The sequence below is a fragment of the Ustilaginoidea virens genome, chromosome 7, assembly GCF_000687475.1.
Source record: "Ustilaginoidea virens chromosome 7, complete sequence".
Lineage (NCBI taxonomy): Eukaryota > Fungi > Ascomycota > Sordariomycetes > Hypocreales > Clavicipitaceae > Ustilaginoidea > Ustilaginoidea virens.
This window is the reverse complement of record NC_057322.1, coordinates 407,347-427,652: the sequence shown is the minus strand read 5'-3', so window position 1 is coordinate 427,652 and position 20,306 is coordinate 407,347. Positions and strand designations below refer to the sequence as shown.

The 20,306-nt window shown below is 58.8% G+C and overlaps 6 protein-coding genes across 6 annotated transcripts; 3 read left to right on the top strand and 3 right to left on the bottom strand.

The window, feature by feature from the left end:
* Window positions 1–1,657: 1,657 nt before the first annotated feature.
* UV8b_07746 (uncharacterized protein) lies at window positions 1,658–3,992 on the top strand (the record flags this gene model as incomplete). The annotated part of the gene is made up of 2 exons (XM_043145243.1): window positions 1,658–3,484; window positions 3,591–3,992. The coding sequence occupies 2 exons, from the start codon at window positions 1,658–1,660 to the stop codon at window positions 3,990–3,992; spliced, it is 2,229 nt and encodes a 742-aa protein (XP_043001178.1).
* A 1,707-nt stretch (window positions 3,993–5,699) lies between these two features.
* On the bottom strand, window positions 5,700–6,418 carry UV8b_07745 (uncharacterized protein; the record flags this gene model as incomplete). Its single annotated transcript, XM_043145242.1, has 2 exons — window positions 5,700–5,963; window positions 6,077–6,418. The coding sequence occupies 2 exons, from the start codon at window positions 6,416–6,418 to the stop codon at window positions 5,700–5,702; spliced, it is 606 nt and encodes a 201-aa protein (XP_043001177.1).
* Window positions 6,419–8,419: 2,001 nt separating this feature from the next.
* Window positions 8,420–9,874, bottom strand: UV8b_07744 (uncharacterized protein; the record flags this gene model as incomplete). Its single annotated transcript, XM_043145241.1, has 1 exon — window positions 8,420–9,874. One exon carries the CDS (start codon window positions 9,872–9,874, stop codon window positions 8,420–8,422), a length of 1,455 nt encoding a protein of 484 aa, XP_043001176.1.
* Window positions 9,875–10,410: 536 nt separating this feature from the next.
* On the top strand, window positions 10,411–12,040 carry UV8b_07743 (uncharacterized protein; the record flags this gene model as incomplete). The annotated part of the gene is made up of 2 exons (XM_043145240.1): window positions 10,411–10,933; window positions 11,001–12,040. 2 exons carry the CDS (start codon window positions 10,411–10,413, stop codon window positions 12,038–12,040), a joined length of 1,563 nt encoding a protein of 520 aa, XP_043001175.1.
* A 336-nt stretch (window positions 12,041–12,376) lies between these two features.
* UV8b_07742 (uncharacterized protein) lies at window positions 12,377–13,492 on the bottom strand (the record flags this gene model as incomplete). Its single annotated transcript, XM_043145239.1, has 3 exons — window positions 12,377–12,585; window positions 12,662–12,900; window positions 13,026–13,492. The coding sequence occupies 3 exons, from the start codon at window positions 13,490–13,492 to the stop codon at window positions 12,377–12,379; spliced, it is 915 nt and encodes a 304-aa protein (XP_043001174.1).
* Window positions 13,493–15,195: 1,703 nt separating this feature from the next.
* On the top strand, window positions 15,196–20,098 carry UV8b_07741 (uncharacterized protein; the record flags this gene model as incomplete). Its single annotated transcript, XM_043145238.1, has 5 exons — window positions 15,196–15,991; window positions 16,088–16,185; window positions 16,244–16,681; window positions 16,760–19,639; window positions 19,844–20,098. 5 exons carry the CDS (start codon window positions 15,196–15,198, stop codon window positions 20,096–20,098), a joined length of 4,467 nt encoding a protein of 1,488 aa, XP_043001173.1.
* Window positions 20,099–20,306: the final 208 nt, after the last annotated feature.

Here is a 20,306-nt window from a genome sequence, read left to right as displayed (position 1 = left end):
GTAAGCCGGCCGGGTCGAGTGACTGTAAGGCCGTGCGGCCGGTATATAATCGAATCGCCTTTGTTTTCACCTAGTGCATAGTACCGTTTATTCATCATTGACTCGGGGCACGCGGCAGCATGGCAGTGTGGCTGGGCCGTGTGCTGGCAGGCTGGGCAAGCCTGATCCTCCTACCCCTTCGGCGACGAATTCATAGAGAAGCAATCAAGTCTCCCGCTCTAGTGGTGCAGGCAAGTGTCGTGGTAGATTGTGAGGACGATTCATCCTTTAGATATAAGCTATTTACAGGCCGTGTTCGTGGGCCACGCGGCGTCACAAAACGCAATCTTTGCACGTTCCCTGAATCAAAAGGGCCACAACAAGGCAGAGGTCATGGTGTTTGGAACGTGGGCCAGGGTCTTTTTTTTGGTGCCTGCATGCTCCAAGTCCGCCTCGCTCCTCGCGATATCAAGACACGGACGTGCTATGGACCAGAAGGCTGCTAGCCGTCGATACTCTGCGCTCGAAGCAAACATGTCATGCCTCGAGCGGCTGCTAGCCGTCGATAGTCTGCGTACAAAGCAAACATGCCATGCCTCGAGAGGCTGCTAGCCGTCGGCAACCAAGGCTCTGCGACTCTGCGCTGGCCCCGTTCCAGGGGAGTCGGCAAACATTGATCGTTTGGGATGACGGGGGCAGCGGGACTGGCGTCGAGTCAAGGCCAGGCACCGAATAAGGGCCCCTTTTTGGGTGGACTGCTTTGACGGGGCTCCTGCACGAGTCGGGATTTGGATTCACGGCTTCCTCTTTTGTCGCCTGGCCTCGGCCACGTCAGCCCATGCTTGTTTGTTTTCGTCTTGCCATGCATGAGTTGGGCAGCCTCGTTTTCCGTTCAGCCGCCTGGCGCAAGGGGTCCAAGTCGCGTTTGTAAAACGGCATGCGGCAACCCGGACGGCGTCCCTGCCTGTGAATATGGAAGTAGCGAGAGAATTGGGGTATGGGAAGTGAAGTGAATACTGGAAGTAACGAGATAATTGGCACGTTGGTATCGTAAGGGGCATGTGTCGAACGGCTGCTCTGATTGGCTGACACCCTCGTCTGACCCTACTAAAAGTAGGCTGTGATTGGCTGCAGCCCCCCCCTCCCCCCACCACGCCTGACTTCGCACATCGTCAGCTTCACTCGTCTTCTTCTCCCTCCGTCAGGTAAATGTAGACTTTACAGACTTTTGAACATGCCTACCTCCTACCCAAGGTACTTATTTCTTAATTGCTTTTACGTGCGCACATAGGCCAACTGTACGTCCGCCTTGGTTGCTCCCAATAAGTTGATGCTATCGGTATCCACGCACTCGCTGCACTGCACCCTCGTACCGAATATAGGACAGGTGCTGGGTCCTAACATGGAAGCACCGTTGACGGCATTGAACATACGACCACCATGCCAATACCCCTGCATCCCCTGCCCAGACCTGGAATTCCGCACTGGCCTGTGAACCTGTGAACGCTTCCTTACAAACGAATGTTTTGTAAGTGTTTGCAAACATGGCACGGCCTACTCCGCCCTACGTACTGGGAGATTCAATACTTAAGATGCTCGCCGTTTCTCTTCGTCCTCGAAATATGACCATCTATTCAGTATCAACGCTCTTGGTATCCTCAAGTTTGACACTGCCCAAATGGCTTCCGTCACACTTCAATCCAGAGACCATCGGGGTCTACTCGACATTATTGATAAGCTCCGATCTCAAGGCATCAGCAGATATGTCGACATACCGCAGATTATCGTTTGCGGAGACCAATCTGCCGGAAAGAGCTCCGTCCTGGAAGCAATCTCGGGCATGTCTTTCCCAGCCAAAGACAACCTCTGCACTCGGTTTCCCACAGAACTGATTCTTCGCCGCCATGCCACCTCCACCGTCAAGGTCTCAATCAACCCCGGCCCTGACCGGTCGGAACAGGACAGAGGCCGCCTTGCTGAGTTCAAAGCAGAGATTCACGACACGCCAGATATAGGGGACGTTGTCGAAAAGGCCAAACAAGCCATGGGGCTTTCGGACACCAAAGTCTTCAGTAGCGACATCCTCCGAGTTGAGGTATGCGGTCCAACCCAACCGCATCTCACCATGGTTGATCTCCCCGGGCTTTTCCGGGCTGGCAGTCGCGAACAGTCCGTCCAAGATGCCGCCGTGGTACGAAAGATGGTGCGAGGCTACATGGAGAGCCCGCGGAGCATCATTCTTGCTGTTGTTTCCGCCAAAAGTGACTTTGCGCTCCAGGATATCACCGAGCTGGCACGAGAAGTCGACCCTCGAGGAGTTCGTACCCTTGGGCTGATCACAAAGCCTGACGCCCTGGATGTTGGGTCCGACAGCGAGATTGCGTACTTGAAACTGGCCCAGAACAAAGATGTCGTGTTCCGGCTGGGTTGGCATGTGCTCAAGAACAGAGACTTCAAGACGCGAGACGCCACGTCTGCTGAGCGCGATGAAGCTGAGGAAGCCTTCTTTTCCAAAGGCGTCTGGACATCCATGGATCCGTCGCTATTAGGCGTCAAGTCGTTGAAGCCGAGGCTTAGCAACGTGTTGAAGGATCAAATTCTGCAGCAGCTGCCGGATCTTCTGCAGGACGTAGACGCAGAAATGGCTGCGTGCGAAGCCCAGCTCAGGAGGCTAGGTACCCCGCGTGGGACATTGAAGGAGCAGCGCAAATACCTGCTGCTAGTCAGCCGCGACTTCACGTCACTCATGCAGGCAGCGATAGATGGAGAGTACAGCGATCCGTTCTTTGGAGACGCACAAACCGAAGCGGGATACCGGAAGCGTCTCAGAGCACGTGTGCGAAATACGTTGACCGCTTTCCAGCAGGAAATGTGCCTCAAGGGTGAGAGTAAGCGTATTGTCGACGACGCGTCCGACACGGAAAATAAGGAGCAATCCTCTCGCAGAATCTCTCGCTCCGCCTACATCGACCACGTCAACGTTCTCATGAGCCGCATGAGGGCGCGGGAACTACAAGGCACATTCAACCCACTCATCATAAGCGAATTGTTTGCCGAGCAATGCCAGCCGTGGTCGGGAATCGCCGAAGACGTCATGGGGAGCGTTCTGCAAATCGTCGACGACGTGACGCGGGCCATTGTTGACCACATAGCCATCGAGGAAGCCGCGAACGGCATATTCTGCATCATCAGCAGCTCCTTGGATGGGCTCAAGGGCGACCTCCACGCCAAGTTGCAGGAGCTTCTGCGACCGCATCTGCAGGGCCACCCAATTACGTACAACAACTACGTCATCAACATTGTGCAGAAAGCGCAAGCTGCCAGGCGTCACGGCCGGCTGGAAAATGTGCTGAAGAAGGTGCTGGGCAGGGATGACTTGCAAGCTGGCAATGAAACTTCGTTTGATCCGTACCAATTGCTAAAGTCGCTGGAGGAGGAGACGGACGACGACATGAATCAGCACGCCAGCGAGAGCGCCATAGACTATATGCAGGCATACTACAAGGTAAATTGCCTTTTTCAAACCCCAATCTGCAACCTCTTTTTTTTTCTTTTCTCTCTTCTATCACCCATACCGTGTCTTGTCTCGTGAATTGACGGTGATTTCGCAGGTCGCGCTCGAGAGGTTCGTTGACGACGTAAGTGTTTTGGCTGTGGAGCAGTGTCTCGTCAGCAAGCTGCCTTCCCTGCTCCAGTCAGACGTGGTACTGGACCTTGAAGAAGAAGAAATCGCTAGACTAGTGAGCGAGAGTCAAGACACGAGCCTGCAGCGCGCTCGTTGCTTGGAAAAGCTTGATGTTTTGCAGAAAGGCAAAGAGGAGCTCAGGCGACTGGTTTCTCAACGTTCGCTGGGTCTGGGCGCTCACTCTGGTAGCAGCCAGGTTGGGGATCAGGAAGCTAACTCGCAGGAGCTCGTCGTTCCTGAGGCAAACGATGGTAACGGGGAGGAGGCAAACGATGGTAACGGGGAGGAGGCAAATGACGGTGACGAGGAGAAGACAATCGTGGGGTGAAGTGCCGTTGTCCATGTCAGTTGATTAGGAAGAACTGTACACGCAGTAGCGACTTTTCAATATACAGTGAAGTGAGAGTTGCGCCTCTATACTATTTTCAATACAAAGTGACTTGGAATTGTAGATGGAAGGGATGTCGATAGTAGTTTCTAAATAAACAACTTTTAAATTATCAATAGTATTCTATGTAAAAGGTGTATGTCTATAGTATCTATGAAATAAGTATATATGTTATAACGCTTACATTATCAAGGTGCTGGCCTATGTATATACCTTGAACAGGTATTAAAAGGTACTGAATATATGGCCTACCGAGTAGTAATTTTGGAGAAATAGTCCAGGGACCTGTGTGTGTAAACACATGTATTAATACGCTTCCTGCTGCGCGATTAAACAATCGCTGCTGCGTGTATAGTTGTTCCTCATTATTGCCACCCTTGCTGCTACCCAAGGCCGTGTCCCTGGAAGCCCATCCACCGATTGCCTTTGCACCTGCCCGCTGACACCCACACGAGCCAGCCACGATAACCCGCCCTGCACGCCCATCTGCCCAGCATACCGTTGTGCAGCAGCGCAAAGTAAACTCGTATTCGTCACCCGAAAAACCTCGTCGTCGTCGCACGCAAACCCCCCAGGCGGCTCCGACGCCGCACCTCACCCGCACCAGCAACCCGCAGCCGCCTCGGTCCCCACGAACCCCATGCGCGCCGCCTCGTCGCCCATGCACACGCTGCCCCGGCTCCACGCGGTCAGCAGCGAAAGGCAAGGAGGGGCAGAAGGGACAGAGGCCAAAGGGGTCAAAAAAGGAAGACGAGGCAAGGGAGGGGGGGCACGCGCTGCATGCACACGGGGTGCCCGCCGTGACGGCCGCGAGGAAGCCCGTCCATGCTGGCGCGGGTGGGCCGTGCCGCACGCGTGCAGGATGTCGATTGCACGTCTTGAGCTGGACCCCGGTCAGCTGGTCCGCCGAGGTGATGGGCCCTGCTCATGCCGTTGGAAGAGGGGCCCCGCGCCGAGGGTGTCGAGGAACCTGTCGCGGGCGTGCTTGGCGTGAGTTGTGAGTCGTGAGTCGTGAGTCGTGACGAGGCAGCAGGCAGCAGGCAGCAGGCAGCAGGCAGCAGGCAGGGGTCTGGCCAGGGGTCAGGGCGCTCTAGCCAATCATTTTTGAGCCGTGTTCCCAATCGAGACGAACCACCATGTCTCCACGTGACGTGACGGTTGAAGCTGGCCCCCCCTGGAAGTGTGCAAAAACTCCGTCTTCAAACCACCAAGGGCGCCTTTCTCATGGAACATGCCGTCTCTACTGATTCTTCCACATTCAAAAGCTGCGGGGTCGTGCCCACGACGCCGTCGAGGTCTTTCTTGGTCTGGCCGCCGCCTGGACTTCCAAGGAGGGCGTTACAGAGTGATGGTACTGTTGAAAAGGCTTTCAACGCTCTATTTTTTTTCTTCTAAATCCTGGCCATCGACATGTGTTGGCATTCACAACTGACAGCCATCAGTCATGCAGGCTCGGCGACATCAAAACTGCGACAAATGGAAACATGGAAACATCCTGGTATTGAGTATCGATACAAACCAACCGGCAGCCGAGTCCGAAAAAAACAATAAACACGACCAAAAGGCACGAGATCGCCCACGGTAATTAATCCCTTCGTGACGCCCCTTGCGTTGCCTTCCCTCCCCCCTCCCCTCTCCGCCGCCCCCTTATCCCGTCTTGGTTTCAGGGTACTGCATCTGATTCGTGTTGGGCTGGTACTGTTGCTGGACAGCGCCGCCCTGGAGCAGAGCCTCGCGGTGCGCAGCCTCCTTGTCCGACTGGATTATGGTGCAGCAATGGCAGCAGCACGAGAGGACGAGATCCTCGACGCAGGATCCCTGCAGGTGGTACTTTTCGCGAATGTTCATGCGCTGCATGGCCAGAGGGACCCAGTGAAGGCCAAAGCAGCCGGCGCCGCAGAACAAAAGGCACTGCGCGCGTGATGAGCAAAGACAAGAGCAAACAGGGAGCTGCCCACGGAAAAAAAAAGAAAAGAAAAAACGCGGTGAATGCAAAGAGGGGGGGGGGGGGGGGAAACACGTACAGACGTGTTGATGGGCTCGTATCCGTCGAGGTTCCCGTTCTTGACGACGCGGTGGTGCGTCTTGCCAAACGTCACGCACGGAAAGCAGTACGCAACCAAGCAGGTATCGATGGGGTCGAAGCAGTCGAAGAAGCCGGCGAACCAAGACTGCGCGCCTTCCCGCGACTTGGAGTGGATGACCTCGCCCGAGCGGGACATGACGTCGTTGAAGCGATTCTTCCAGTCGTCCAGGTCGGCCTGGTCGATGGGAGACTTGTTCTGCGACGGTTGCTGCGCGGCCACCGCCGGGGCGGGAGCGGGAGCCGGTTGCGCAGTGACGGGGGCGGTTGCCTCGGCGGCCATTGTGAGAGAATGGGATGCTTGAAGAGAAACAATGGAAGGAGAAAAAGCAATCAAGCTTGTCAAGCTTGGCGGGGAGTTGAGCAAGTCGGGGAGAAAAAGAAATACAAGACCAAGACAGACGGGTTCCACGATGCGTTGCGTTGCGTTGCGCTGCCTGGGCAAAAAGGGGACAGTCGTTTGTTCGGCTGAGGTGCCCGCTTGGCGTGGGAAAGGGGCGGGCAACTTGTCTATATAGGTTGGAGCCGTGCAGCTTGACGCCCCGAAAACTATGGAGTGGCCTCGACCAGAGGGGAGAAAAGAATCACCCGCCCTTCCCTTCCTCCAGCGGGCTGTTGCTGTTGCTTTCTTACGAGGGCATGGCCGTTGCAGGAATGCCTTGCGCCAGCCCAAGCCTTTGCATTCAGCCTCAGCTGCCGGGGATGGGCTTTGGGTCTGCACGGATCAATCAATAGTGCGTACGGAGTACGGAGTACATGGCACCAGGTAGCCCCGTACATGCATACCCATGTACCGAGCTACAGCTGGGCTGGGCTGGGTGGGTTACAGCTGGGCTGGCGAGAAAACGCCCTACGGCAGGCGCCTCTCGCCAATGCCGGCCTTTTATTTGCCCCGGTCGCACAGGGTGGGTCGCCAGTTTAATTTGCTCCCCCCCCCACCTCTCTTCCCCTACCCGTCGTCACATGCGGCTGTCGGTCATCCCTGCGACCCGGCGGCCCAGGAGCTGCAGAGCGGGGCCAATCTTATCCCTCTGGGGGGGGGGGCCGCGGACCCTGCCTTTTTTTTTTTTTTCCTTTTTTTTTTTTTTCCCCCTCTTCTATTCAATAGCGCGCCTGATGAAAGTCGGCAGACGCAGGGCACCCGGTTGCTGCAGGCAGCTTCCCCCAGTTCGACGGGGCTCGTCTCGTCTCACACATTGCCGCGATGTGATGGGCTCCAGTCCCCCGAGGACATCAGCGCGCATTCATTCCGCATTCCTCTCCCAGCAGCCCAGTGCCGGCATCGTCAAATCGTCGACAATGGAGGAGTGGAGTGGAGTGGGCGCTGGCTCCCTTGCCGTGGCTGGGCGGCCTCCTTGGGACCCTTTTTTTTTTTTTTTTTCTTTTTTTTTTTTTTTCAGCCCTGCGAACCGGCGCTTGCTTGGACAAATGCGGAACGGAACTGCAACTGGGCGTTGGAGCCGACAACATGACGTCTGATGATGCGATGGCGTCTTGCACCCGTTGGTCCCCCCCTCCTCTTCCCCAAACAAGTGGCCGTCGCACAACGGCAGTAAAAAAAAGAAAAGCAAAAGTCCGACTTGGTCGACCGCCCCTGGCTCGGCGGGACAAGACACGGCCCCCTGGACGATCTCGGCTGGCAAGGACGGTCGGTCGGTCGGCACATGCGGTCCGCTGCAGGATTCCGAAAATGGGTGCTGCCATCTCGGTGGGCCAGGGGCCACCAGGGAATCTTGTTGCGTCGAGCCTGGCACGGGGCCGTTGGGGCCAAAGGTGAACCTTCAGAGCCCCGCGCGGGTTCCTCCATGAAGCCAACTGCTAGTCGGCACCTACTCCGTCCGATGGCAGCAAGGCAAGCCGGAACCCTCCCCATCGCTGGCAACTTGCCCTCTGGACACGTATGCATGTCGGGCTCGTGATGGCAAAGCTCGTGCTCGCGTCCTTTTCCGCCCGTGGTGTCTGGTAGAAGACAAGCCTGGCGAGAACGGCGCTCCATCTTGGGGGAGGGGGGCTTGATGGAGACGGGACTTGGAGAGGACGAGCATGGCGGTTTGCCGTGCGTGTGGGAGCTTGCGTCTCATGCCCCAACACCGACGTTGACGTTCACAGGAAACACAGGTTCAGATGCCCAGTGGCAAAAACTATTCGTACATTCCTAGAAACGGTTCTCGATGACAATCGACGTGAAAAAAAAAAAAAAAAAAAAAAAAAAAAAAATCACCTTCATCCACTTGGCCAGACATCATCCAGCAGCATCTTGCAGCCCTTGAACCCCCCTACCCCCCTACGCAGCCGCCTCCATCTCGGCAGCCCTCTCGTCCATGGCCCGGACCACGTGCTTCTCCATCTCCGCCAGCCTATGCGTCAAGGTCCCGTCGTACGGCGGCGCCTCCATCATGCCCATGACAAACGGGCCCTGCGCACCCCACGCGCACCCGTGCAGCTGGTTGCGAATCGTGGCCAGCAAATCGCACACGTCCTGGTCGGCGTGCAGCCCGGCCGAGCTCATCTCTCGCAACAGGTCCAGGGCCGCGTTGGCGTCCCCGAACCGGTTCCAGTGAATCCGGGCCAGGCGGGCGTAGAAAGGCGTCGACACCCCCAAGACGTACGACGGCAACCCGAGCTCCTTGACGCGGGGCAGGATCTGGAACGCGTAGTCGGACGGACGGGCAAAGGCGGTGTCAAAGAGCCCCAGCCCCGCGTTGATAAAGTGCGAGTAGAGAGTCCCGTGAACGTTCATGGCGGGCTTCTCCCCGTCGGCTGCCGATTCCGCGACAGCCACCTTCTTCCGGGCGGCGTCGTTCGTCTCGCGCTTCTCCTGCTCGGCCTTTTTCTTGGCTCCTGCTTCGGCAGTGCATGTCTTTGCATTCTTCGTCTTCTTCGTCGTCGTCGTCTTCTTCTTCTTCGGGTCTGCGCCGTTCGCCGCGTGCTTCTTCTCCGCCTCGTCAGCAGCAGCAGCAGCAGCAGCAGCGGCTTTGTCCTTCCGGCCTCGGCCCCTGCTGCCCGCCGTGGCGGCCTGGCGCTGCTCGATGCCCAGCTTCGCAGGCAGCGAAAACACCTCCTCGTCCATGACGCGCCACAGCTCAGCGTCCGTGGCGCACGCCTTCATCAGCGCATCCACCCGCTCGCGCTCCCGCAGCCTCGCGCGCTCGTAGCGGGCTCGCTCCTCCCACGTTGAGTAGTTGGCCTCGTCAAGCTCCACGACCCCCCGGCCCTTCTCGCCGCCGGGCTCCGAGTCGTACAGGCCCAGCGCCACGTGGGCAGCGCTCCTCAGCGAGGGCGGGTACCGACGCAGGATCCTGTCCCGAAACTCCATCACGCGCGCCTGCTCGACGATGGACCTGGCCACCCGCGGCTTCTGCACGCCGGCAAAAAGCGCTTCCTCTCCCGAAGCCCGGCCGGGCCCCTGGGCGGCGGCGGCGAGCTGCTGCTGCTGCTGCTGCTGCTGCTGCTTCCTCGCGGCCGACGGCATGCGCCCTTGGGCGATTTCGTCAAAGATGCTCCTGAAGATTTCTGCCTCCGACGGCGTGATGGTGGATTCCCGGGCCGGAGCGCCCTCTGCTTCGTCGTACGGGCTGGCATGATCCCACACAAAGGGGATGGCGTTGTCCGGCTTGCGATGCCGGCCCCTTCGGAGGACGTGGGCGAGCCGAGCGGAAGGCAGGAGGGCATCCCGGGTCCGGATGGCCCGTTGCAGCGTCCTCGTCTGGTACAGAAAAGGCAACAGCGTGAGAGCCATAGTCGGGGCCGGGATGGCGGGAAAAGAATCCGGCCAGGGGGTGAAAACTTTCCGTGGGCCGAGGGAATTTCTGCTTGCAGCTTGATTTGAAGGAAACCGAGATTTTTGGGGGGAGGAGGGCGCGGCTAAAAGTCGGGGCGGGCCCAAGGCAACCCTGGTTGGGAAAACTCGGGAGTCGGGAGGGCGCACGCGTGGCTTCGCGCAAAAAGGCAACGCGACAGCTGCGCGTAAAGCGGGCGGCCAAGTGGCGGCCAAGTGGCGACCCCCTCCCTCCTAATCCTCCTAGCGGCGCCTTTTCTGCCCTTTTTTTTTTTTTTTTTTTTTTTTTTTTTGTTTTGCCCGCGGCTGCCAAAGTAAAAATCTGCCCCGAGCGAGCTCGGCGTAATGGCCACAGGTACCGGCGCATGTCCAAGCCGAAACACCGTCCGTTTCTCGCCCCCAAAACACTGCTCTTGCTTTCTTGATGTCTCATCATAGTAGCGCCGGATACTCCGCTCTTCAGCAGCTCGCCTCCGCGCTCGCTCCCGTCGGCAAAGATGCCTGTCGACAAGGAACCACCAGGAGCCATGAGCGCCTTTGAGCGCAAGCGGCTGGAGAATATCGCGGCAAACCGCGCCATCCTGACCGACATATCCGCCGCTGCCAAGAAGATCATACCCGGAAAGCCTGCGCAGACACCCGCCGCGAGGCGCAGCCGGCGCTCGGAGCCCGCCAAACGAGAGCCGGCGCGACCGACCCGGATGAGCTCGCGGCTCGCGGGCCTGGAGGCCGACAACGAGACGCTCAAGAGGAAGCTCGAGGTGGAGGCCGAGCACCAGGCCGAGGCGGCCAAGGCCAGGAAACTCCGCGTGGCCGACGACCTGAACCTCGGCGACGTCGCCGTCGAGGGCAAGAAATGGGCGGCTGGGCTGCAGGGCCTGACGAGCATTGTGCGCGGCGCGCAGCCGGGCGTCCGGACCTTTACCCAGGACGACGTCAAGGAATCGACAGACAGGAGCCTGAAAGAACTGAGGCGGCGGATGGCGGGCCTCGAGTTGTACCAGCGCTGGCTGCCAAACGGTATGTTGGTGTTTCAACGCCTCCCCCTGGCTCATGACCCCCCCGTCCCTGCTCACCCCCAAGACAGACATCAAAATCACGCCCCAGAGAATATACGCCCTCGGATTCCACCCCACCGAAGACAAGCCGGTTGTTTTCGCCGGCGACAAAGAAGGCGCAATGGGCGTCTTTGACGCCTCTCAAGCGCCACCAGAGCTCCTCGACGACGACGACGACGACGGCGGCGGCGGAAACGCGCCCCGGGACCCGGAAGTCTCTGCCTTCAAGACGCACTCGCGCACCATTACCTCTTTTGTCTTCCCCCCCGCCGAGCCCAACGCCGTGTACACGTCATCATACGACAGCTCGGTGCGGAAAATGGACCTCGCCAAAGGCACATCCGTCCAGGTCTTTGCCCCGTCCGACATTGACACCGACATGCCCATCTCGGCCATGGACATGGCGCCCTCGGACCCGAACCTGCTGTACTTTTCAACGCTCGACGGCGGCGTGGGCCGCTACGATGTCCGCGCCCCCGGAAGCCAAGAGATATGGACCCTGTCCGAACAAAAGATTGGGGGCTTCTCGCTGCACCCGCTGCAGCCGCACCTCCTGGCCACCGCCTCCCTAGACCGATCCATGAAGATCTGGGACCTGAGGAAAATCAGCGGCAAGGGCGACCTGCGACACCCGGCGCTGCTGGGCGAACACGAGTCGCGCTTAAGCGTCTCGCACGCCTCGTGGAGCCCAGCAGGCCACGTTGCCACCTCGTCGTACGACGACACTGTCAAGATCTACGACTTTACGGATTCTGCGTCGTGGAAGCCGGGGCACGATCTGTCCGCCCAGGCCATGGAGCCCAAGCACCAGATTCGTCACAACAACCAGACCGGCCGATGGGTCACCATCCTCAAGCCGCAGTGGCAGAAGCAGCCGAATGACGGGATTCAAAAGTTTGTCATTGCCAATATGAATCGGTTCGTGGACGTGTTTGCCTCTGATGGAGGCCAGTTGGCGCAGTTGGGTGGGGATGGCATCACCGCGGTGCCGGCCGTGGCGCATTTTCACCCTACGATGGACTGGGTGGCGGGGGGGAGCGGAAGTGGAAAGCTGTGCCTGTGGCAGTGACGGCATTGCCAGCGTTGTGACTGGGATTTAACGACGGGTTGGGGGTCTGCCGCCGTATCATGGGGGATTTTGCCTGGTTTTCAAGGCGGGACATGATGCACCCTGGTCAAGAGGACTTTCTTCTTCTTCTTCTTCTTCTACTTCTTCTTTCTCTTTTTGTAGACGTGAACAATTGTCGTTCAAGTCGGCCGGAACCGAGTCTTGATGGATCGGCCAAGTCTCTGCAAAGCCAAGTTGTCGTCCCGACACGGATGGCTCGCCCGGGCGGAAGCATGGCACATCTCGAATCGTCCAGCAGGAACTGGAGAGCAACCGACAAGGCCCCCCTCCCCTTGTTCAGTTGGCAGCGATCTTGCGCTCGACCACTTGGTGTTGAGAAAACAATTCTTGTAGAGGCGCAGCGCCGGCAAATGCGGTGACACTGCCAAGCTTTGGGGAGCAATGCAAGGCCTTTTGCGTCTCTTTCCGTGTCTGCGCGCCTCCAAGACGAGCGATGGTCCGCCAGCTCTGCAACAAGAGGCACCCCACGCCCCGGTAGATTGCGTCTTGAACCAATATCGGCAACTGGTGACGTTACCACTTCAACAACTCCAGCCAGGTGTCAACACCGTCCCGCCTAACCAGCCGACGGGGCGTCATCATCGAAGGAATGCTGCATCTCCACCCCGCTGCTGCTATACCCGCACTTGACGTAAAACCCGCTCTTGGCCAGGTCGCAGTTCAACAGGCACTTCCTGCACCCCACGTTCCTGGCCACGCTGTCGAGGGCTCGAATCATGGCGAGGCCTAAGCCCTTAGCTTGGTGGTCCTTTGCGATGCAGATTTCCTCAACGTGGCCTACCGAGGCTCTGTTCCAGATGCTGCGCGAGGTTAGATATCTAGAGTGCCGGCACAACATGTTTGTCGGGAAAGAACGAGCTGGGGGAGGTGGATGGGGGGGGGGGGGGGGGGGGGGCAAGGACCAGTGAAGGAGCAAAGCACGTGCAATTTCTTTTCGACCACGACGGCCCCGGTGCCCACGACCCTGCCGCCGTGCTCAATGACGAGGTAGTAGTACGGCCCTTTGCCCTGGGTGTCCATGTCGTCGTAGCGGGCGTTAAACTGCTCGGCGGTTTGGTCCCCCGTCCAGGTGAGGTCCTGCAGGCATTGGAGAAAGCCCTTGGCGTAGTCGTCCTTGTCGAGGGGGCGGATGGTGTAGCCTGCTGGTAGGGAGGACGTGGCTTGGGGTGATATTAGGTACGCGGGGAAGAGGGGCATTGTTGACGCGGGCGTCGGGGCAGAAGCAGAGGATTTCGGGGTTTGCCTCGACGGCGGATGAAGATGAAGATGCAGGAGGATGGAGGATGGAGGATGGAGGATGGAGGATGGTGGTGGATGGAGGTCGAGGTACGGAGTACAAGAGGGGCCAGTGACGTAGGATCCATTATCCATTGGGGAGAACCTCGCGGCCATCCATCCTAGCCCCTTGGTTAGCGGATGGAGCGGGGATTCCAGTGCGGATTCGCTTGGCTCGATAACTCACGCTCTTGCCAACAATTAAGACTGACATTGTAGCTTGCCAAGCATCTGACGCCCGATGCACATGCTCCGCCGTGCCCATTCATTCTCCTTCCATCGCCAGCCTCCACTGTGCAATGTACGGGCCGTATCTGCACTGTGCAGCGTCGATCCCACCCCATCTCTGACGGGTCGACGGGCTGGTGCAAGGCTTGTCGCTCACGAGAAAGTGAACTTGTTCACGTGGCCGCTAAAACCTAGGATGAGGCATGGTCGACCAGACATGATGCAACGTGCAACCCGTCAACCGTCCCAGCGTCGCCTTGTGCGAGCGCAGTTTGGACGACTTTCCCGATGGAGCCGAGTACTGGAACTCTGGGATTCTTGTCTCGTTCGCCCAGGGTCACGGGGCCAAGCATGAGCACGCACCGGCGCGTGCGGTGGTGTCACGGACGTGTCGAGGTTTGCCATGGCGTGTGACGACGGGTCAGGTTGGAACAAGTCAAGCTAACAGAAAGAAAAGACCGAACAAGCCAGGCCCCGCACTTTATTCTGACGAAGACGCGCGTTCCCATGTCCGCACGTATCGAGACGTCGTCACCGGATGTGAAATGGACGGGGAAAAGTAAAGTAAACCGAATGAATAAAGCTCTTGCCTGTGACGGAAGGGCTGGGGTTGGGCTCGCAGGATGAAGGAGTTGACATCAGCAAACAAACATTGATGAGATGTGCCAGGCAGGCCGCCAGGTCGCCAGGCCGCCAGCCGCCAGCCGCCAGCCGCCAAGCCGCCGCCGCCAGCTGCCGCCGCCATTGGGGGCTTGCTCACAATGAGCATTCAGATGCGGCTGTTCATCGGGGGGCTTGGAGGCTGGAACTTGGGCTTGCATGTGCTGTCACTACTGTGTAGTGTCTGGTGTACGGAGTACTGTGCTGGCTCCTCCGAAAACGACATGGACATATTGATCCTTGCCCAGAGCAATTCTTGCCCAGAGCAACCGGCAGCGGCGACAGCACCGTCACAGCAGCGACCCAGCCCCGGCCCCCCCAATTGGCCGGCTGCCCTTGCTCCAGTCTCTCCTGGTCTCTGGCCCCACCTTTTCCTGGCTCTCCCGCATGCCGACGCGCACGGGCTGCTAGCGTCAAGTCAACTAACTGGTCGAGCTTGGAGGCACCAGACCAGGCCGCTGCTGCCCTCGACGCCTCGTCGCCTCGTCGCCGTTCTGTTGATTCATTCTCCTCTTCTCGCACCCTCTTCAGGTCTCGACATCGCTATTCCCTGCACCTCGCTTTGTGCCCGCCCTTGCATTGGGCACCGGCTTCATCGACAGCTGTCGCCGGAAACCGCCATTGGCACCGACATATCCTTACTGCACCTGCACCGCCCATCTCGCCTTCAGACGTGGTGGCTCCGTCGGACGAGTGCACCAGCTCCTCCGCCTTATCGCTGCACCGCAGCGCAGGGAGAGAGAGAGAGAGAGAGCTTGTGCCTCGCGGCGCTTCTGCCCAAAAGGAGGGCCAAGAAAAAAAAACATTAAAAAAATAATAACAATAAAAAACTAACGCAAAAAGAAAAAAAAAATAGAACAAAAATAAAGCCCACATTCCTGTCGCTTTCGACGCTTCAACCCGGCCTCACGCCTCGGCGGCCCGGGTTACCCATGGACAACTTCCCTGCCTTACCGCCCGGTGCTGATGCCGCCGAAAGGGATGCTCCTCCGTCAACCAGCGCCGAAATTAGCGTTTCGCAGCGACGTGTCAGCCGAAAGTTAAAAAAGAAGCGGCTCCTTGACCCTGCAGCGCCCCTCCTCGAACTGCCCGACCCTTTGAGACACAGCGACAGCGACGATGAGGACTCGCCCAATGATCCCGCTTCCCGACGTGGCCGCGCCGTGTCCGTCAACATGAATCAGAGCATATTCGGTCTTATAGCGGCCGCCGGGTCGCGCGTGGATTTCAACACGCGTTTTGACGACGGCAGCAGCGACGAAGAGGACGGCGAAACCCCCAGGATCTCTGACGGCCCTCAGGACCTCTCGCAAACAGTCATCCTCCCCGCCAGGTCCAGAGACGAGCGGCGCGGGCACAAGAAGAGGCTGTCTGGCCACAGGCTGTTAAAGTCCCTGTCCACCCTGCCCACCCTGCCCAAACGAAAATCAAAGAAGCGCGAGACGAGCCAACTGTCGGCCCCGTCGTTGGATTCCTCAGACGACGGCAAGGAAACGACGTCTCCCTCCCCGACAGCTGCTGCGCATCTCGACGGGCAAGATTATCGGTTGGCTCCGGTTATGAGCCGCATGCTTCAGGCGCGGGCCGAGGTGGCCTCCAGACCTAGCTCCGACTTGGATCGAAGGTCTGGCGATTCGCCGGGGACGGACGATGCTGGTGAATCTTCTGCATTGGCTAAACGGCTCATGGAAATTTTCGAATTCGACGAGCCCGAGCTCGTCATTGAAGGTAATGTTGCTTTTCTACTCTCTTGCTTGACCGCTTTCTATTTCCCCCCACCCCCCCAAAACCACCCCTTTTCTTGCTGACTCTCCCACCTTGCAGAGTATCCCTGCTGGTTGTTACAGAGCGTGCTGCTTCAGGGCTTCCTTTACATCACTGCCAAACATATTTGTTTCTATGCCTATCTCCCCAAGAAAGCGGTAAGCTTCTCCCTTCTCGGCCGCCTTGATTTGTTCCGGACATCTGACAGCTCGTTAGAACGTCGTTGCCAAGTCTGGCTACCTTTCCAAGAGCGGGAAGCGAAATCCAAAGTATCATCGCTACTGGTTCCGCTTAAAGAGCGATGTGCTGTCCTATTATCGAGACTCAACAAACCTCTACTTCCCCCATGGCCAGATTGACCTCAGGTTTGGCATCTCCGCCAACATTGTCGACAAGGACAAGGACGGTCTGCATTTCAACGTCGTCACAAGTCATCGGACCTACAATTTTCGAGCTGATAGTGCTCCGAGTGCCAAGGAATGGGTCAAGAGCTTGCAGCGAGTGATATTTCGCAGCCACAACGACGGCGACAGTGTCAAGATCTCATTGCCCATTGACAACATTATCGACATAGAGGAGACCCAGATGATGGAGTTTTCCGAGACTTGCAAAATCCGGGTAATTGATAATGATGAAACCTATGCCATTGATGAGGTATGTCGCCCGTTCTTTTCCCAAGAGTGGGACGAGGCCACAAGGGGGGGGGTTTTCTCGCTAATCCTTTGCACGTAGTATTTTTTCTCCTTTTTCAACTTTGGCAAGGAGGCCATCAATGTGCTGAAAATCTTGGTGGATGGGGCGTCTTCAAACAGCAGAACACCGGGCAAATTGGTTGCTGAACACGAGCAGCGATACCGAGGGTTGGAACAGCAGCAGAAACAGCGACATGGCGAACAGGCCGTCAGGCAGACCTCGCCCCGACCGTCAGGACTATCCGACCGACAGGAACTCCATGTCGAGGAGATGCGCACAACGAAGCTGCCGGAAGCTGTCAAGGCGACCTTGTCGCCAATGCCGCCGCACTCAACAGGTCCTAGCCCACGAGCCAGCATGGATTGTTCTTCCAGGCCCAGTGCCGACGCCTTTCGGGGCATGCGCAGACGCAGCCAGGACGTGTCAGCCATGATGAGGGAGCAGAGCCCTAGAAGAAGCTTTAGCGGTCATCGTCGCACGCAAAGCACCCGACGCGTAGACGAGAAGAAGCCCAAACATGGAGTAGAATCCCCCGACTCCAACACGCATTCATCCACAGAAGATCCCAGCTTCTCCAACTTGGCCATCTCGGTGGCCACGGAAGACCCGACCGCGAGTCAGATCCTGCAGGGCAGTGAAGTGTTCCACAGCCCTACCATGCGCAAATCGATTGACGCGTCGAGCCAGTCCACAGACGCCATAGGCAAGGATGCCAAAGGAGGGTCATCGGAATCATGCGTTCCCGGAGCATCGATCCCCATGAAGCATGCAGCCACCACCGGGCACATCAGCCAGCTGGGATATCACGGCAAGTCCGCGCAGCAGCAGCAGCAGCAGCAGCAGCAGCAGCAGCCTGAGCGATCCTCAACGCCCACTCTTCAGAGCATTTCGAAAATGAGCGCCTATCCCCTGCAGCGGGCCGGCGCCTTTGCGGACTACCTGAACAAGACGGGCAAGCGCATGAGCACTCTGCTGGCCACCGAATCCATGGGGTACGTGGAAAAGGTCTCCGGGATGTGGAAAGGCGGCCGGAAACATTATGGTGAGCCGGCCGGTCTCCGACCGGATGAAGACGAGCTGGAGGAAGACTCGGACGGAAAGGTGCAGACGTCCATGGACCGCTTCCGCGCTCACTTTGCACTGCCAGAATCCGAAAAGCTGCAAGCGACGTACTTTGGGTGCATCATCCGCGTGCTTCCCCTCTACGGCAAAATCTACATCAGCGACCGGTCGTTTTGCTTCCGCAGCCTGCTGCCCGGCACGAGGACCAAGCTGATTCTGCCTTTGAAGGACATTGAAACCGTCCACAAGGAGAAGGGATTCCGCCTCGGGTACTCTGGCCTGACCATTGTCATCCGCGGGCACGAGGAGCTCTTTTTCGAGTTTAGCCAGGTCGACGTGCGCGACGACTGCACCATAACCGTGCTGCAGAGTCTGGAGACGAGCCGCTACCTGAGGGAGTCGGGGATCCTGCACCAGGAGGAGCTGGAGGAGCAGCAGGTGGCCATGGCCGAAAGGGATGCCCTGAAATCGGCGCGGAGGGAGGAGTTCCCGGCGCACGAGATGGCGCCTCCCCACGACGCCGAGTCGCAGCCCAACGCGCCCACGATCCTCATGGACGAGACGGACGGCTCCTTCATCAACTTCAAGCCGCCGCAGCCCATGAGGATCACCTGCCTGACGATTGGGTCCAGGGGCGACGTGCAGCCGTACATTGCGCTCTGCAAGGGGCTGCTGGCCGAAGGCCACAAGCCGCGCATCGCCACGCACGCCGAGTTCCAAGACTGGATCGAGTCGCACGGCATCGAGTTCCGCATGGTGGAGGGGGACCCGGGCGAGCTCATGCGGCTGTGCATCGAGAACGGCACCTTTACCCTCTCCTTCCTCCGCGAGGCCAACTCGGCGTTCCGGGGATGGCTCGACCAGCTGCTCGACTCGGCCTACGCGGCGTGCGAGGGGTCGGAGCTGCTCATCGAGTCGCCCTCGGCCATGGCCGGCATCCACGTCGCGGAGAAGCTCGGCATCCCCTACTTCCGCGCCTTCACCATGCCCTGGACGAGGACGCGGGCCTACCCGCACGCCTTCATCATGCCCGAGCACAAGATGGGCGGCGCCTACAACTACATGACGTACGTCATGTTCGACAACATCTTCTGGAAGGCCACGGCGCAGCAGGTCAACCGGTGGCGCAACAAGACGCTCGGCCTGCCCAACACGAGCCTCGAGAAGATGCAGCCCAACAAGGTGCCCTTCCTGTACAACTTCAGCCCCAGCGTCGTGGCGCCGCCGCTCGACTTTTCCGACTGGATCCGCGTCACGGGGTACTGGTTCCTCGACGAGGGGGCCGAGTACGAGCCCCCCCGGGAGCTGTCCGACTTTATCCAGAGGGCCAGGCGCGACGGCAAGAAGCTCGTGTACGTCGGCTTCGGCTCCATCATCGTCAACGACCCGGCCAAGATGACCCAGGAGGTCATTGACGCCGTGCTCAAGGCCGACGTGCGCTGCATCCTGTCCAAAGGGTGGTCGGACCGCATCTCCCCGCGCGACGACGACGCCTCCGCCTCCGCCGCCGCCGCCGCCGCCGCCGCCAGCCAGCCGCGCCCGGACGAGCCGCCGATGCCGCCCGAGATCTTTGTCATCAAGGCCGCCCCCCACGACTGGCTGTTTGGCCAGATCGACGCGGCGGCCCACCACGGCGGCTCGGGGACGACGGGCGCCAGCCTGCGGGCCGGCCTGCCCACCATCATCCGGCCCTTTTTTGGCGACCAGTTCTTCTTTGCCAGCCGCGTCGAGGACCTCGGCGTCGGCGTCGGCCTGCGGCGCTGGGGGGCCAACAGCTTCGGCAGGGCGCTGTGGCAGGCCACCCGAAACGAGCGCATGATTGTCAAGGCCCGCGTGCTGGGGGAGCACATTCGCAAAGTAGGTCCCCTTGCCTCTTCTTTTTCCCTCTTCCTTTCTCTCTTTCTTTTTATTTCATTCTTTTCTCTCCCTCTTCCCTGACAAAATCTATAAACACGACTCACTCCCTCTTCCCCCCCAAAAAATCCGAAGACGACTCACTTCCACCCACCCACCAAAAAAAGAGCCGTCTGCTGACAAATCCTTCTTGCCACGCGCATCCAGGACAGGGGCGTGGAAACCGCCATCCAGAACATCTACCGCGACCTCGAGTACGCCAAGAGCCTGATCAAACGCAAGGCCGGGCCGCACGACGAGCCGGACGCCGAGGAGGACGATACCGAAGAGTCGTGGACCTTTGTCGGGTCGGACGAGCACGACCCCGACGCGGTGACCAAGAAGCTCAGCGAGGGCCTGGGGCGCCCTGCGCCGGGGAAGACGCCGCCCGCGGCTTTGGGGAGCAAGGTGCTCAAGGGCTGACGAGGCGTTTTGCCGCTGCGAAAGAGGACGAGCGCGACGTGTTTTCTGCTTCTTCTTCTGCTTCTTCTTCTTCTTCTTTTGTGTGCGTGTGCGTGTGCGTGTGCGTGTGTGTGTGTGTTTTCTGTTTCCTGCTGCTCGGGTTTGCCGCCCCCGCACGACGGCGGCAGCTGTGGCTGGCTGGGCCAAGTATGCTTTTAGAAAGGTATTG